The 14,951-nt window shown below is 44.1% G+C and overlaps 1 protein-coding gene and 1 non-coding gene across 2 annotated transcripts; both read left to right on the top strand.

The window, feature by feature from the left end:
* Positions 1-2,903: 2,903 nt before the first annotated feature.
* Positions 2,904-13,616, top strand: pprc1 (PPARG related coactivator 1). The gene is made up of 15 exons (XM_070840594.1): positions 2,904-2,984; positions 5,140-5,235; positions 5,365-5,514; positions 5,720-5,800; positions 5,889-7,486; positions 7,556-7,920; positions 8,972-9,025; positions 9,837-9,897; positions 10,230-10,297; positions 10,573-11,293; positions 11,398-11,601; positions 11,727-11,805; positions 11,896-12,017; positions 12,322-12,473; positions 13,136-13,616. Exons 1-15 carry the CDS (start codon positions 2,904-2,906, stop codon positions 13,234-13,236), a joined length of 3,933 nt encoding a protein of 1,310 aa, XP_070696695.1. The 3' UTR covers positions 13,237-13,616.
* Positions 12,101-12,240, top strand: LOC139211362 (small nucleolar RNA SNORA50). The gene has a single exon (XR_011585283.1). It is a non-coding gene; the product is annotated as a small nucleolar RNA SNORA50 (small nucleolar RNA).
* Positions 13,617-14,951: the final 1,335 nt, after the last annotated feature.

Raw genomic sequence — 14,951 nt, 5'->3', positions numbered from 1 at the left:
CACCGCAGGAAGAGCTGTGGAGGAAATGTGAGCAGCAATGGATTCACTGGGATGTGACAGGTGATGGGAAGCAGACCGCTCAGGCCAGCAGTGTCTCACACAGGTGGGAAACCGGTACCAAGGAAACACAATTAATTAGACTGTAAATGTAGAAACAGCAGATTACTTTTGGTAACCAAACTCTTCAAACACAGTGCTTTGAGGCAGAATATGGACTTTGCGACTTCCCCAAAACTCGGAGAAAACTAAAACCAAAAAAAGAATCAAGCAGTGACGTGCAAATATGGAAAACTACTTTGTGTTTCTTGTTCTACCTGAAACACTACTACAGCCATTTAGCTTATGCTTTTATCTATAGCGATGTGCATTTTCCCCGTACACACCGTTCAGGAATGATTTAGGGTTCAGTGTTTTGTTCAAAGAAACTTTGGAGGTGATCCAACTGCTAAACTGACATTATACATATATATATATATTTATGCAAATGTTGTATGCCATGGCACAAAACATTTCAAAATTGATTAGTGACACTCATAATTGCTCCCTTGGATTAACACCAGTGAATATACAGCACAAAACTAGACTGCAGTGGGCCTGTAACCTGGTGCATCTGTTGTTTTCTCTGTAACCAGGCTTCCTTTTTCAAATGTACCGTAACGTGCGTGCATGAGTTTGCTGCAGAGCTCTACCACAGCGAGGAGGCTGTTGGACAATGTAGAAGGTTTAAAACTTTACAAAAGGCAGTGGGAGAACATGGCAGGTTTATTCTTCACATAGCAGAGGATGAATGACATATGCAAATGGTGACAGACAAACCCTCAATGAAAGACCACGGTGTGTGTGTGTGTGTGTGTGTGGTTGTGGCTGGGCTCACCTCTAATCCAGTTCTGCCTGTGGGACAGGGAATTGCCTATGGCATGCATTACCGATCCAACTGTGGAACACATCGCCACCACTTTTGTATTTGACCCAGTTTAATCCCCGTCTCTGTGCTTCACAGCCTGTCTTCATGTTCACTCGTCGTGCATTTCCTTTGTATATTACACCCAATAACAAAAAAACACATCCATCAATGTCCTCTGTTTAATTTACCTCCACGGCTCTGAGGGAAAACAGTTTTTCATCGTTGTGTGATGTTTGGTTAGTCATCATTCATACTGGTATTTCCTTCACATTTCATGCTGTGTTATACTGTTAGGATTCTATTTGACCCCCTTTTACTGCATCTCAGAGTCTAAATCAGCTAATGCAGTTATCATCACTGGATCTAAGCACGGGACATGAGTCACATCACAGTGAGTGAACAAACTGTATATAGGGAGATCTTATATTACCAATGTCTCTGTTCAAAAATGGTATTTTGTGATGGATGTGAATGGTCTCTTTGGTGTTTCCCCAGCCGTCCCCTGACTCCTCGAAAACAGAGAACGTCATATTGATTTTTCGGGGTAAGCTGTGCACAAAGAATAGTGATTTTAAGTCAACGGCTTTCAAAACAGAAGTGTGTAAAACATTGCAGACAGCACAGAGCCTTTGTGCTAAACAGCGGCACCTGGAGCCACAGGTGAGAAGTGCAGGATAATGTAAGAGCTGGAAAAAGTCCTAAATCAGCAAACTGACTCAGTTTCTACTCATCAGGTGACTTTTGTCTATGTGGTTCAGTTTTCTTCAGTTTGAACAATGAATCTGTTATTTCTTTAAATGTTACATATTTTGTTTTTAATATATTATATTGTATTTTTAAGTATACGTGAAAAACAGTTAGAATCTAAAAGTATAATTTCATGTGCACACACATGTATCTCTACACAGGGAGTGTTTGAATCACCTGTCATGTCCCAGGACATTGTTTTCTCTTTTGATAGTTGCAGTCCTGATTGTTAATGTGTGGCACCTGCTGTCCACGGCTCCTCCACCCAGCAGCCTCTGCAGGAAGACAATCTCTCCACACCACTTTGTTTCTTATTAGAATAGAATTCATATTATGGCTGCAAGAAACTTTTTTTTTCAAAACCTATTGGCCTTAATGTCCATCACAAGTCTTCAGTTGTCTTGTTTTGTCCAACTAAAAGTCTAAAACCCCAAAATACTCAATTTATAATAGTATAAAACAGAGAAAAGCAGAAAACAAACACATTTGAGAAGTTGGAACCAGCAGATATTTGGCATTTTGGCACAGATTTCAGTTGGCAAAATTATTGCTGATTAATTTTCTGTCTAATAATCTAATTTTGTTTCAGTTGATTTATATTTCTGTATAAGGCTCATGAACTGAAGCATTTGATATTTTGGTCCTGGTCATGTTTATCACATACTGTAACTAAACTAAACCGCCTGCATGCATCGTGTCACTGGTTAGTTTGCATCCTGTTGTTTCTGTTGTTGTTTTTCAGATAAGAACTAACTAACTAGTAGTAGTAGTATCCCTCAATTGCATGAATCATTATTTAAACGTGAGAAAAAAAATGTTTGATGTATTAAATTTGTCCAAACAAAGTAAATGACCCCTTTTTCACTTAATTAAAAAGTAAAACATTTTTTATATTACTACCTTTTAGTAAAAATTAGATAATTGTATATGGTAACATCATCCAATACAGATGCATTATTATTATTATTATTATTATTGTGGTGTTAATGAACAACTGAATAAGTTATTCATTATTTATTGGCATTTTTATTTCATTCATTTAGCAGCAGAGATAAAGCAGCAGACAGCCACCACCACAAAAACTCATGGATGTGTTGTTTTTTAAAAAAAAACAAAAAACTACAAACAAACATGGCCGCGGTGACCCCTGACCCCTACGGCGTCATTTTACGTCATTTTGCCGGGAATGCTGGACCACGTGTCTGCTGCCGGCTCGCCCGCTCCTCCGGTGAACCAGGAGTACACTTTCAAGATGGCGGCGCGGTGGGGAGCAGGCGAGGAGACTTTAACAGCGTGCAATATGGATATTTTCCCGATGGATACACTAGACGAGGTGAAGAATAAGCTCCATACTTTATGTGCTGGTTTGTTATCCCAGTGTTACCGGCTGTGTGTGTGTTTTTAGGAGCACAGCGTGTTGTGTATGTGTGTGTATATGTATGTGTGTGTGTGTGTGTGAGAGAGAGCTGGACACCACTCATGGAAAAGTGACACGTGGATGCAACCGTAGTATGACTCGTAAAAACTTATTTTAAAAGTGCTCATTGTGTTGTGGTGGTCACGGCCAGTCACCTCCATGGTGGTATGTTCATTAAACAACACGCGCGGCTTCATTATAAACGCGCTGGTAGTATTTTAGCTGTGTGTTAATGCTAGCTTGTTTAGTGAACGACACTGGTTTAACACTCACAGGTCTAAACAAGTGATGTGACAGCTGTGTATTTTTATTGGTAGGCTCTCCGGCTTGTGCGCCAGTCGTGTAATTAATATCTGAAATGCGCATTTAAGCTCCATCAGCGGGTTTATGCGCAAAAAGTAGCCTGTGCGCAGTCCGTCAACTGGTCCAAACACACGTGGCCACACACAGATGCTAGCCTGTTAGCTTCTTCACCGCTGCAGTGAGGATGTGCTGCTCTCTTCTCTACCTGGCAGAGGCTGTGGGTTAATGGTGTGGGTGCAGGCTCCATGCCAGCACGTTGCAGTAACGCTATTAATGTGCCACCAGTGGTGGTGATGATGATGATGAAGATGGTGGTGATGCACGCAGTGATGAAGCTCTCTCATATGTAGCAGTGTGTGATTAGCACAGTCACACACCTGTAGGGTCTTTCACTCTGATATTGCAGCAGCATGTCAAGATTTTCATTCATAACCTATGTGTGTGTGTATCCACATGTGGCTCAGTCGTGGTGAATCACATGTTGGATCCTCCACGCATGCGCAGTAGGCACACTCACTTAAGTCTCTACACACACCCTTCAATAGGGTTTATAGTTAACTACCTGTGTGTGTGGGGGGGGGGGGGGGGTTTAATGCAACTGTGAAAATGTGTGTTTTAAACTGTTTGCTATCAGTTGGTAGTTAAACTACCACACAGGAGCAGAGCTGAGGGCCCTGCTCCGGTTTGTTGTAGTGTAACACGTGGGCTGGGCAGCCTCCCTTTGGACGGGGTGAGGCGAGGATCAAATATGTCTGCGCACTGTGTGTGCATGTGTAGACAGAAACACGTGGTTCACTGTGCCCTACTACTGCAGTGATAAGATAAAAGTGCATATTATCAATTACATTATATCTCTTATTGTGCTGGATTTGCTGTAAGTGTGTTGTCCTACACCAAGTGAGGCTCCACCACATGGTGTCTTGCACATGTCACCCACATGGATTTGAAATTATTTATTAAGTTTGTCCATTAACTTGTCATTTGACTGATTATTTGTTAAGGTGCTTATCACTTATTATCTATAAAAACTTGTTTGTAAAGTTGTATGACTAATTTAAGTGTAAATTCCATGTTCAAAAGGTACTTCAGTGTTCCTGAGTATTTCATTTTCCTCCTCCTTCAAGCTGGAACTTCAAACATGTGCCCTCCATGCCCTCTGGGGTTTCCTTTTCTAACTCTGATTTTCAAATTCCTGACTTGAGTTTATGCTTTACTTCCTGCTCCAAACACCAAATAGATGAGCTCGGTCATCCTATTTCACTGTCCAGGTTTAACACAGACTAGATTTTTAAAAAATAATATTTTCAGTTTAAAGTCTTTAGTTAGTTTGAAGCAGGAAGTCGTCTCTGCCCAAACAGATTAACATTGTTCAACACTGGTTATGAAAATGGAAACACAGCCATGTGATACTACAGCGATGTTTACTTCCTGAAACTGAAGTCTCAGGCCTCAAATAACCTCCACATCCACAAAACTCTTTTAAAAGAAGCAGAGACGCATATTAAGCATCTAAATATCAAATAAAGGATTCAGTTTGAACTGATCAGAGTAAATACAGAGTGGTTTTATTCTTTAAATTCGTGTGTGCTGGGGAAAACATTTGTTTTCAGTAACAAGTGTTTGTCTCCATCCACTCAGCACCACTGTAGTAGTCATAGTTATGTACTTGGGCGTGGCTGGATGCAGGTAGTTTAGCCTGAGTCATGTTTTCAGTTTTGTCAGATATGTTTTTGCCAAATAACTCTAAAGTGTGTTGTTCCCTCTTTAGTCTGCTGTGCTGAACTCTGGAGAAACTCTGGAGGCCCTTCAAAGCTGCTTAGACCCCTCCATCCTTTCTATCTTTGAGGACACACCAACAATAGAGGCAAGACTAACTTCACATGGTTGAACTCAAGTGTTACAGTAACTTAAGATGATGATTAGACGGTGTACATTTGTCTGTTTATACTCCCCACTGTGCGTGATGCGACCTAATTTCCGTGTGTTTATTTAGACTAAAGGACTGGATGAGGAGAGTGAAGCCACGCTGCTAACCGCCCTGACAGAGATCCTTGACAATGTGGACGATGAGAACCTGTCCCCGTTTGACACTCTGCCTGACTCAGACCTGCTGTCAGGTCAGAAGGGCAGGGAACAGTCTCCGGTTAGTGCCCAGCTGTCGTGCATAACTCTCAAAATGTCCCTTATATTCCTTGTCTCGGCATCGCCCACCTGGCCTTTGAGCCTGTGGCAGAGAGAGTGAAAGGGGTCAAAAGGACAACCTGCTGACCACTTTCTAAACATACTTATTACCTATTATTTTTTTAAAGAAAGTCAATGCTCTTATGTCTGTTTCGTTCACTCTCTAGCTCAGGAGACTGCTGTGTCTGTCCCGTTCCCCCCCAGAGAGAGACACACTATGTAGTGCAAGACCCTCATCAACTGGAAAGGTAGCTTTTCTCGCTCATTAACAATGTATGCAAACTTGTACCGCAGGCAGATTTCAGAATGGATCTTTGTCTCCCTGTCTGTACCCAGAGCCTGCCCAGGATACTGGCAGACTCTCTCCAGAGGAGTGACGGAGAGGAAGAGGAAGATGGCTCCCTTACTGAGAGCCCAGTGAGACAAGATTTATCACCTGTCAATGACCTGCTAGACTGGGAAGGTCTGAACCTTGCCCTCCCTGTGAACTTGGAGCAGGAGGGTGAAGATGGTGTTTCAGTTAGCCTGGGGGATTTGGTCAGGCATATGCACCCGTACTGTATGGCCATTTGTGTGGAGAATGACGAGGGGGAACAAATGTTGCCCGAAGGAGGCATCTTACTTGAGGTTGTGGATCAGGGGGAAAATGGAGAACCCATCCTGGCCATCCCAGACATGGATCTCCCGGTCTCCCTGCCACTTAAAGAGCAGTTTCCAGAAAATGAGCAGAATGTTTCTGATGTGGCCTCTGACTCTTCGGAGCATATAGTTGTTGTTGATGATGAAGAAGACGCAACAGTCAGCGAGCCTCCAGTAAAAGTTGATGCATCTGTGACACCAGACCAACCTTCAGAAGTGAAAGATGAGGCAGCCATTAAGAGACAGAAGGAAGAGATCAAAGAGAAAAGCCCCTCCCGGAGAAAAAAGAAAAAGAAATGTAAGGAACATGGCCCTCCACATGTGGAGGGAAGGGTCCTTAGGAGTGGCACAGTGAGAAAGACGGTTCAGGAATCACCAAAAACGTCAGTCAAAGAGAAGAAAGACAGACTCCCAAAGGTTCCTCTTGCCTCAACTCCAGCTTGTTCTGTAAAACCTAAGAAATTAAATTCATGCCAAACTGAAACACAAACAGAAATCACTACAACACCACTGCCTGAAAGAAATGTGCAAGTCGCCACATCTTTGCCACCCAGACAGGAAACGGCTCCGTTAAACGCTAGCGTTGATGAGAGTCAGCCAAGCTGTTTGCCCACATCAGTGGGCTCCCAACAGCCCGATGAGACGGCGACACAGCCGGCCCCCGAGAAGCTGGACAGCTCGTCAGCAGCTCCCTCTGCTGTCCTGCCCCTGGTGTCTTCAGAAAGCCCTGCAGCTGCTCCTGGTCCTGAAACAGCACCCGAAACAGCACCTGTTGCAGAGGCCCTCCCTCCTGTGGCCCCTGCAGTCCCAGAGCCGAAGCCCAAATCACTCAGTCTAGCTGAGTACCGGCGGCTCAGACAGCAGAAAAAGCCAACGCCGGTGGAAAAACAAGACGACAACAGCACCAAGTGGCCCAGCCTTCCAGAGCTTCCTAAAGAGCTTCCCCCTATTCCCTGCCTGCCTGACCCCAGCCCCAAGGATCCTCGACGCCCCAGCCCCCAGGCAGGGAAGAAAGAAGTGGAGGAGATCAGACCTGCCTGGCAGCCAAGAGGACCGTGTGCACCACCCACCCCAGAGGCTCTGTTGGTGCCACCGGCCTACATGGTTGCATCATCCACCAAGGTTTCAGCTGCTACTCCTGCTCCTAAACCCCAGCAAACGCCTGTACCCCAAAATCCTCCAGCCCCTAATTCAGAGAAGAATCTACCCACACATCAACACACCACTCCTCAACCTGCCTTGCCCTGTGTGCCTCAGAGCTCTGGACCTCCAGCGTCTTTGAAATCTGATGCTCAGTTCATGTTTTCAGCAGATGGGAAATGTTCCCCTGCACTGCCAGGGGGAAAGTGTGGACTTGGAGAAAGGCCCCAATCTCGGCCTGTGTCTCCTAAGACTGTAGAGCTCACTAAAACCACTACAGGGGCAATCAAACCCACCGCTGCTACTGTGCCTGCTCCCAGTGCCCCCCAGAGGAGCACTGCTGCTGTCCAGAAGGTGCCTGAGGTCGTTGCTCCTACCTCGTTAAATAACCCCATCACATCTGATAGAATGTCCTCCAAACCCACTGCCGATTGTACGCAGCCCTGTTCTTCCCCGGCTGCACATCCCGCAGACTCCCAGAGTCTGAAGACCGAACATGAATCTAAAGAAAATCCCACTACAGCAGTGAAACCCCAAAGGGCGAAGAGCCCCACGCAGGAGCTGATTGAGGCCTTCACCAGTGAAATAGGTGAATGCACATTCTGATTCTGAAATGGTCGTCTTGTCCATAAACGGCTGACAGTAACGATCGTTTTGTTTATATACTCTTTCCCTCTTTTTTTTTTTTTTTTTTTTTTTGAATGTTGTGTTGTCTTGTGAACAAATACACATTTAAACAATTGGTTGACATGTGAGCAACTAGTGTTTATCTGCAAAGCCCTGAGATGAGTGTGTGTCTCATCCCTGCTGCTCAGGAAGTACATCCTGTACTTCATGCCCCTTTTCTACCACATGGTACGACTGAACCTCGACTCCACTTGCTGGTTTTGGTTCCATTGGTAAAAGTTGTGGATGATAGCTGCAGATCACTGATCTGAGAGAATCGTCACTAACGGGACATCCTGCGCAAACCTGGCATTTTAAAGTAGCCACAGCGACCGCAACCAGTTTTTGTGTGCAGTTGCATCAAGAACACAATCCCTTTTTGAAATCCTCTGTTATAAGAGCTTCTCTGAGGATCAGGGGTTCTGTGTGTGTGGGTGTGTGCACGTGTGGTTGGGTGAGCAGCAGAGAGTTACAGTGAATGTGAGAGGAAAAGGTTTGAGGTAAAGTTTAGCAGTGAATGTAGCTGAAAGACCACAGTAAAGCCCCCGAATGTCGTTTCCCTACTGCTGGAGAAGTGAAGCAGGATGTCACGTCAAAGATGATGTCAGTTTGACACAGCATTGCTATATGATGACCAGCAAGGTATCCCACCTACATTAAGGGGGGGGGGGGATCTGCAGTTGATCTAATGAATGAAGTATCTAATACCAAAAGCAATTCTAGTTAAAGACCATGCAGCCAAAACAACACATTCATCTGCTGTGGTTGGGTGTCTGCTGTTAGTGCAGTAAAATAATGCGCAGTGTCGCTGTGAAAATCTATAAACACTCACTATAATCATCCTGGAGCTCTGTCACCTCTTTAAATGAGCCTTTATATCCTGCTTACTGTCCGGTCTGTCTTGTTTGTCTGTTTCAGTGTAACTGTGATGTGTTTTGTTTTATAATGCAAAACACAATTACCTTTTTTTGTAGGTATTGAAGCTGCTGATCTGACCAGTTTGCTGGAGCAGTTTGAGGAAACCCAAGGTAATTAATCAATCAATGTCTGAAAGGCGTGCTCCGACAAGTCCATTTTCAACCGAGCAAAGCTTTTTTTTTTTTTTGTTTCATACTTAATTTCTGGCGCAGGTTATTCTACTGGCCAGCAGCACAGTGGGTCACACAGTTTAGTAGCAGGTGAGATGTAGTCAGAGTATCACTTTCCCTGGTTTCGTAATGGCTGGAAGTGGCATACAACATTACAGCACTAGTTCAGCAGTGTGGATTAGTGGGTGGAAGGACTGCGGTTAAAGGACTTGACAACAAATGCACTGCTGTTGTGCATAAGCTTAGTAGTGTCATCAGTGAAATTACATAACTGCATTATCAGGCAGTTCGTATGAACTTGAAGCTCATCTGATCCTGCTAGTTTAAAGATGGCGGGGCTTTTTTCCTTCTGAAACATTCCCCTTTAAGAGACGGCTGCTGTGGGGGCAGAAGCTGCTTTGTGCTCTTGTCTGCTCAGCTGCTGGAATTCTGTCCTGTCCGCAAATCCATTTAACTCTCACCCTGCTGTCTTTGTTTGGGCGGATGTACAAGCCCCAACCCCAACAAGTGGCTGGACTGTGCCTTTGCTCATGTTGGTGGATAATAGCTGCTGATCATTTGAAGAGTTCCCATGGAGAGTACACTGTGCACTAATATTATGAGCACAAAACACACGATGCACTGCATTTACACCTGACATGCTGCAGGTTGTACAGTTCATCCTGTTGGTCCAGTAGCATTTCTGTGTGGAGGGGAGTGTCTCTGTTTGTTTGTTGTGCTGATGCACTTATTTCCTTCTTTCTCTCTTCAGCCAAAGAGGAACAATGTGTGCTGGAGGTCTCTGGTAGAGCAGCAGCTGTAGGAAACTCAAGGTGAGTTACCCTACAGCCATCAAGCTGCTCTGTGTGAGTGGTGGAGTCATGGTTCCTATTGAAAATCCGTGGGAGAGTGAAATGTGTGTGTGTGTGTGTTTGTTTTTGTGTGGACACAAACACCTTTTGCCAAGACCTACCGCCAACTCTGCTTTTGTGTGGCCACAGTGATGGCCTTTTCAGGTCTGAATTTTAGCAACGTGGCTTATTGGGTTTTTTCTGTCTTTTTTTTGTGTCCATTCATGGCTGCCCTCTAATCCAGAGACTGACTGGGGCTCCAGCTACACTGTTTACCAGTGATGTACTAACAGACTCTTGTGCTCCCTTTGCAGTGTTGAGTTGGCTCCAGAGAAAACAGTGGTGGAGCGTGTGAGATCTAATGACCTCTCAAGCACTGCAGGTATTTCAGCGTTTTGAGTTTAATGGACCCATTTTGAAGCCAAAGAAAACGACTTCTTAGGTTTTTCTCTTTATTAAATACAAATTGCAAGTCTTTCCAATGAATGCTGGCCTTATTTGGCTTCTGTGCTCTCAATGCTTCCAGTGTTTAAACGCCACAGTCATTAGACCTGCTTGTCTAAAATAGCACCTCATGATTAGAGATTTGCAACCCTGCCACACAGATCGTCACGTGGGTGTAATGTTTGTGGTGCATTGTCTTTCCCTCTGCTTCAGCTCTGACTCCTCCAGCCACCCCTCCCCACCAGATGTGGAAACCCCTGGCCCCTGTGGCTCTGCTGGGGAAGAGCAAGTCCGCTGATGCCTCCAAACTGAGCCCCTCCAAGGTTATCCAGATAGAAGCCCGGCCTCTGCCTCCAGCCAGGTCCCGTAGCAAACCCACTCCTGCTGCCGCCCCTGTGGACCCTGAAATAGCATGCTTGGACCATGACTATTGCCTCCCCGTGAAAGGCACTTCCCAAGGAGAGCCCGGGAAACGCTGGAATGTCAAACAGCAATCTTTTATCACTATTAAACCCATCAAGCAATCCACTCCAACCACTACACCCCCAGCTGTGGCGGCATCGCCCGCCCAGGTCACCACAAACGCTGCAGTTGCAACCAAAACGCAAGACTTTCCACTTGAAGAGCCCCTGGATCACAGGACTGGGATGGAGAGAAGCTCTGTCCTGGAGACTCCCGATGCTTCGCCTGCTCGACAGGAGCCTGATGCCACTGATAAAGAAGGAAGCCTCAGGAGAGGTCATTTTGGGAGGTCCTACCGTCGACATGACGCTTCTCGCACACCCAGCCCCAGATCTAGTCCCAAAGAGAGGACCGGAGGCCGGTCTAGAAAAAGAAGATCCCACCGTTCTCCCAGCCCCATGTCCAGCAGTTCAGACTCAGACTCTCATTCCTCTAGGTCTCGTTCTAGATCACGCTCGCCATCTAAGAAAAGGTTAGACCCTCAGTTGAGATATCTTGGGTCCATTTAGTGTCTTGATTGCTTTTTCTGGGAGTTGTGTCCTTCATCACTGGCCTTCCTTCCCATTTCCTCTCTAGGTATCGCCCCCGTCACTCTGAGAGCAGTTCGAGCTCCTCATCCCGTTCCTCCTCTTGCTCCTCTCCCTCTGTGTCCCGCTCCCCTCCCAGGAGAAGGAGGTACTCCTATTCCTCCTCTCGAACTGGCTCGTGGAGTCGCTCCAGGTCACGGTCTCAATCCCCTCAGAGACGAGCACAGTGGCATAGAAGCAGCAGATTGCACAGGTATGGAACATGAATCACGCTTATCCGGGTGCTACTCATTGTGCGGATTAGTAGTCGTCACACGTGTGCAAAACAAATACTTTGGCACGTATTTGTGTGAAATGACTTCATCTCTCCTTCCTCAGTTCCCCATGTAGGTCTGGCTATGGTCACAGTGCAAAGATGAATGTGCAAGAAGACAAGAGATGCAAGGAGAAAGCCATCGTAAGTTAGTTTTACTGAGCAAATGGCCCTTTAGGCTAACTAGTAAAAATGTTGTAACATCTAATCTAACTGACTACTTTGTTCTCTCAGGAGGAGCGCCGGGTTGTTTACGTCGGTCGAATTCGGGGAACAATGACCCAGAAAGAACTTAAGGAGCGCTTCTCTTTATTTGGCGAGATTGAAGACTGCACCCTGCACTTTAGAGACCACGGGTAAGAACATGGACAGCTAGCTATTTACACACGCGTACATCACTCCTCATTGTTTCCTTTTGTCACAACGATCTACTTGTAAATTGCACTGTCTTTGAACCTTGTTGGTCTTATCTGTGACCTCTTAGGCCAAGCAACAGTGCCAAAGAAAATGTAGGCTTGTTTATAACTGGGGCCTCCCGGCAGCTCCCCCGGGTCGCTCTTTTAAAAGCAAGTCACAGCTCAAAACTGTGCACAAGACCCATCACAACCTTCAGTTGTCTGGCAAATTCAGATTGAGCGCTGATCGTTTCTTTTGTCACAGGGACAACTATGGCTTTGTGACTTATTACGACACCAAACACGCTTTCACGGCCATCGAGAATGGAAGCAAGCTGCGCAAATCTGATGAGCTGCCATTTGATCTCTGTTTTGGTGGAAGGAGACAGTTCTGCCAGACCAGCTATGCTGACCTGGGTACGTGTAAATCAACAGACACAACAAACGCTCCTGTAGCTCTTACCCAGAGCGCTGTTGATCTGTTTAAAAATGATTGATGTGGTTTGCACAAGATTGGAGATATTTGGCTGCAAGAGCCATTTCACTTGCACTAAAGCTAGTAACTCATCACGTGGAGGGACAGCAGCACACTGGTGTTTGAAAAGAGGTGTTGAATACTTAACTGTTATTTAGCTTTTTCACACACAGGGGACTCGAGGTCATGTTTTCTTTGTTGATTTTATGAATGTGGAGGTTTCATTGACCTGACATGGTTGTAAAGACTCATGTCATCACACACAAATGTCACGCGATGGGTTTTTTTAAATATCGGTTGTGATGCAACACACTCAAATAGGGACTTTTCAGGCAAAATGGATAAAAGCTGTATGAAATGAATGAGTTCAGTGTTCATTATTGTTGTGCTAGACATATGGAGAAGGTTTGAATCTGAATTAAGAGGGGGGATAAAACTCACTACACATTTACGTAAGAATTTATAAAGTCCTGGCCACAGCTGTGGTTTGGAGTCGGATCAGTGTTTTGAAACTGTTTAACCAAGACGCAAAATGTTCTGCTGTCCTTGTCTTTTTATTTATTTATTTTTTGATGCAAAGCTGACTGTATCCTTCTATTTTCAGATTCGAGTAGAGAGTACGAACCATTGCCTACGAAAAGCAAGTTTCATGCACTAGACTTCGACACTTTACTGAAGCAGGCCCAGCAGTATCAGAAGAGGTAACAGGAGGCCCGCGGAAGGAAGCAGCTGACACTTACCTCAGAGCCAAAGGGTTGGCTCCTCACCTGCAACACTGTCTTTACATTTTAGTTGTTGCATTACGTTTGCTTACTTTATTTTTTTTTTGTTTGTTTTATTTTGTTTCTGCAAGCTAACACCTTCTATTGAAGTGAAGATTTGTAATGAAAGTAGTAAAAGGAAAAAAAATGGAATAAGTAAAATAAAGTAATTTTTTTAAAGTTTATTTAAATGTACAATAATCAAATTTGAATTGTATGGAGAGAATCATTTTAAAGAGAGAGAGGTAAGTGGAACGAAGCTCCCTAGTTACTGGGAGAGGTTGTAATACATTGAAATGTACTACAGGCCTAAATAAAAACCTGAACCTGAAATGCATTTTGTTTTGTTTTTTATTCCAACTCACCTCTCTGCATTACTTGTGTCATATTTTAGTTAAATCTTGGAAAAACAAAGTTATTTATCTGAGAGGTAATGGGCATTTTTCACTTACATTCACTTTTATTTGTCCCAAGAAAAGCAAAGATTTAAATAATTAAATGTACAGCTGAGTTCACTTTGCTGGTTTCAGCATCCTGTTCAACACTTTTTTGACTGTCAAGCACTAATTTGTGTCCCAGTGAGCCAACGAAATAGTTCACCAACTTCAACGTCTCTTAAATCTTATTACATCTGTGTTTTTGCTGCTGTGAAAACCATCTACTTGACTCACTGTCGACATCTTATTGGAGCACCTCAGTAAAACATGTATCCTTTTGTTTTAGTTACACCTGTGGTGCTCTTACTGTGAAAAATCATGTTGTGGAACGGAGGAGAAACGGCCTCTTGTCATGCAGCATGTACCAGCTTTTAACTAAGATAAGATGGATAAGATAAGACTATTGATCCCCCATTGGGGGAAATTTGCACGTTACAGCAGCAACAGAGGCAAGATGGGCATAAATAGAAAAAATAAACAATAGTAGGAAAGCAGGACAAAAAAAGACTGATAAAAATACAATAACTATTAATAATTATTATTATTTACACTATGTACCCCTTTAAAACAAGAGGATTGCACATCAGCCAGTGATGCTGCTGTTAAAGAGCCTGATGTCTGATGGGAGGAATGACTAATACACATTGTGCTTTTTTTGGGAAGTTTTTTGAAATTCTGCAGCAAAAACTATAATTGGATATATCCTGGAGATTTATATTTCAGATGGGTTATTGATAAGAAATCCACAATAATTACACTATTAATGTAGGCTTCATTCTGATGGTCATTAAACACATGAAAACACTGACAGGTAACATCCTCTCTGAGGTGAAGGATGATAAGCTTTGGTTTGTGATTGCACATTTTTAGATTCTCTGTGATTTGGCTTCTGCTCAGACTAAATAAGCAAAATGAGAACACAATATTCCCCCCAGGAAATTAACCAGAGATGGCCATTTTTCATAATTTCTGCCAATGTGTGCACTTTGCCAGTCAAAATGCCTGCTGTGAAAATGGTCCTCTTAGCTCTCTGTCACACTGTCGGCATCTTACTGGAGCACATCCATCCTTTTATATTATTAATATCACCTGTGCTCCTCTTACTGAGGAAAAATCATGTCTGATGTGAAAATGCACCATAAAACAAAGGAAAAATGGCCTCTTTTCTCATATAACACGCACCAGCTCATAACTAATGCTATAACTAGTGCTTTCTTTGGGA

Source organism: Pempheris klunzingeri, chromosome 12 (genome assembly GCF_042242105.1).
Source record: "Pempheris klunzingeri isolate RE-2024b chromosome 12, fPemKlu1.hap1, whole genome shotgun sequence".
Classification (NCBI taxonomy): domain Eukaryota; kingdom Metazoa; phylum Chordata; class Actinopteri; order Acropomatiformes; family Pempheridae; genus Pempheris; species Pempheris klunzingeri.
This window is presented reverse-complemented; position numbering and strand designations above follow the sequence as displayed.

Coding starts and splice junctions, on each gene's coding strand:
- pprc1 (XM_070840594.1), top strand. CDS start 2,904: ATGGCGGCGCGGTGGGGAGCAGGCGAGGAGACTTTAACAGCGTGCAAT. Junction 5,801..5,888: donor GACCCTCATCAACTGGAAAG/GTAGCTTTTCTC, acceptor GTCTGTACCCAG/AGCCTGCCCAGGATACTGGC. Junction 9,026..9,836: donor GCAGTTTGAGGAAACCCAAG/GTAATTAATCAA, acceptor TTCTCTCTTCAG/CCAAAGAGGAACAATGTGTG.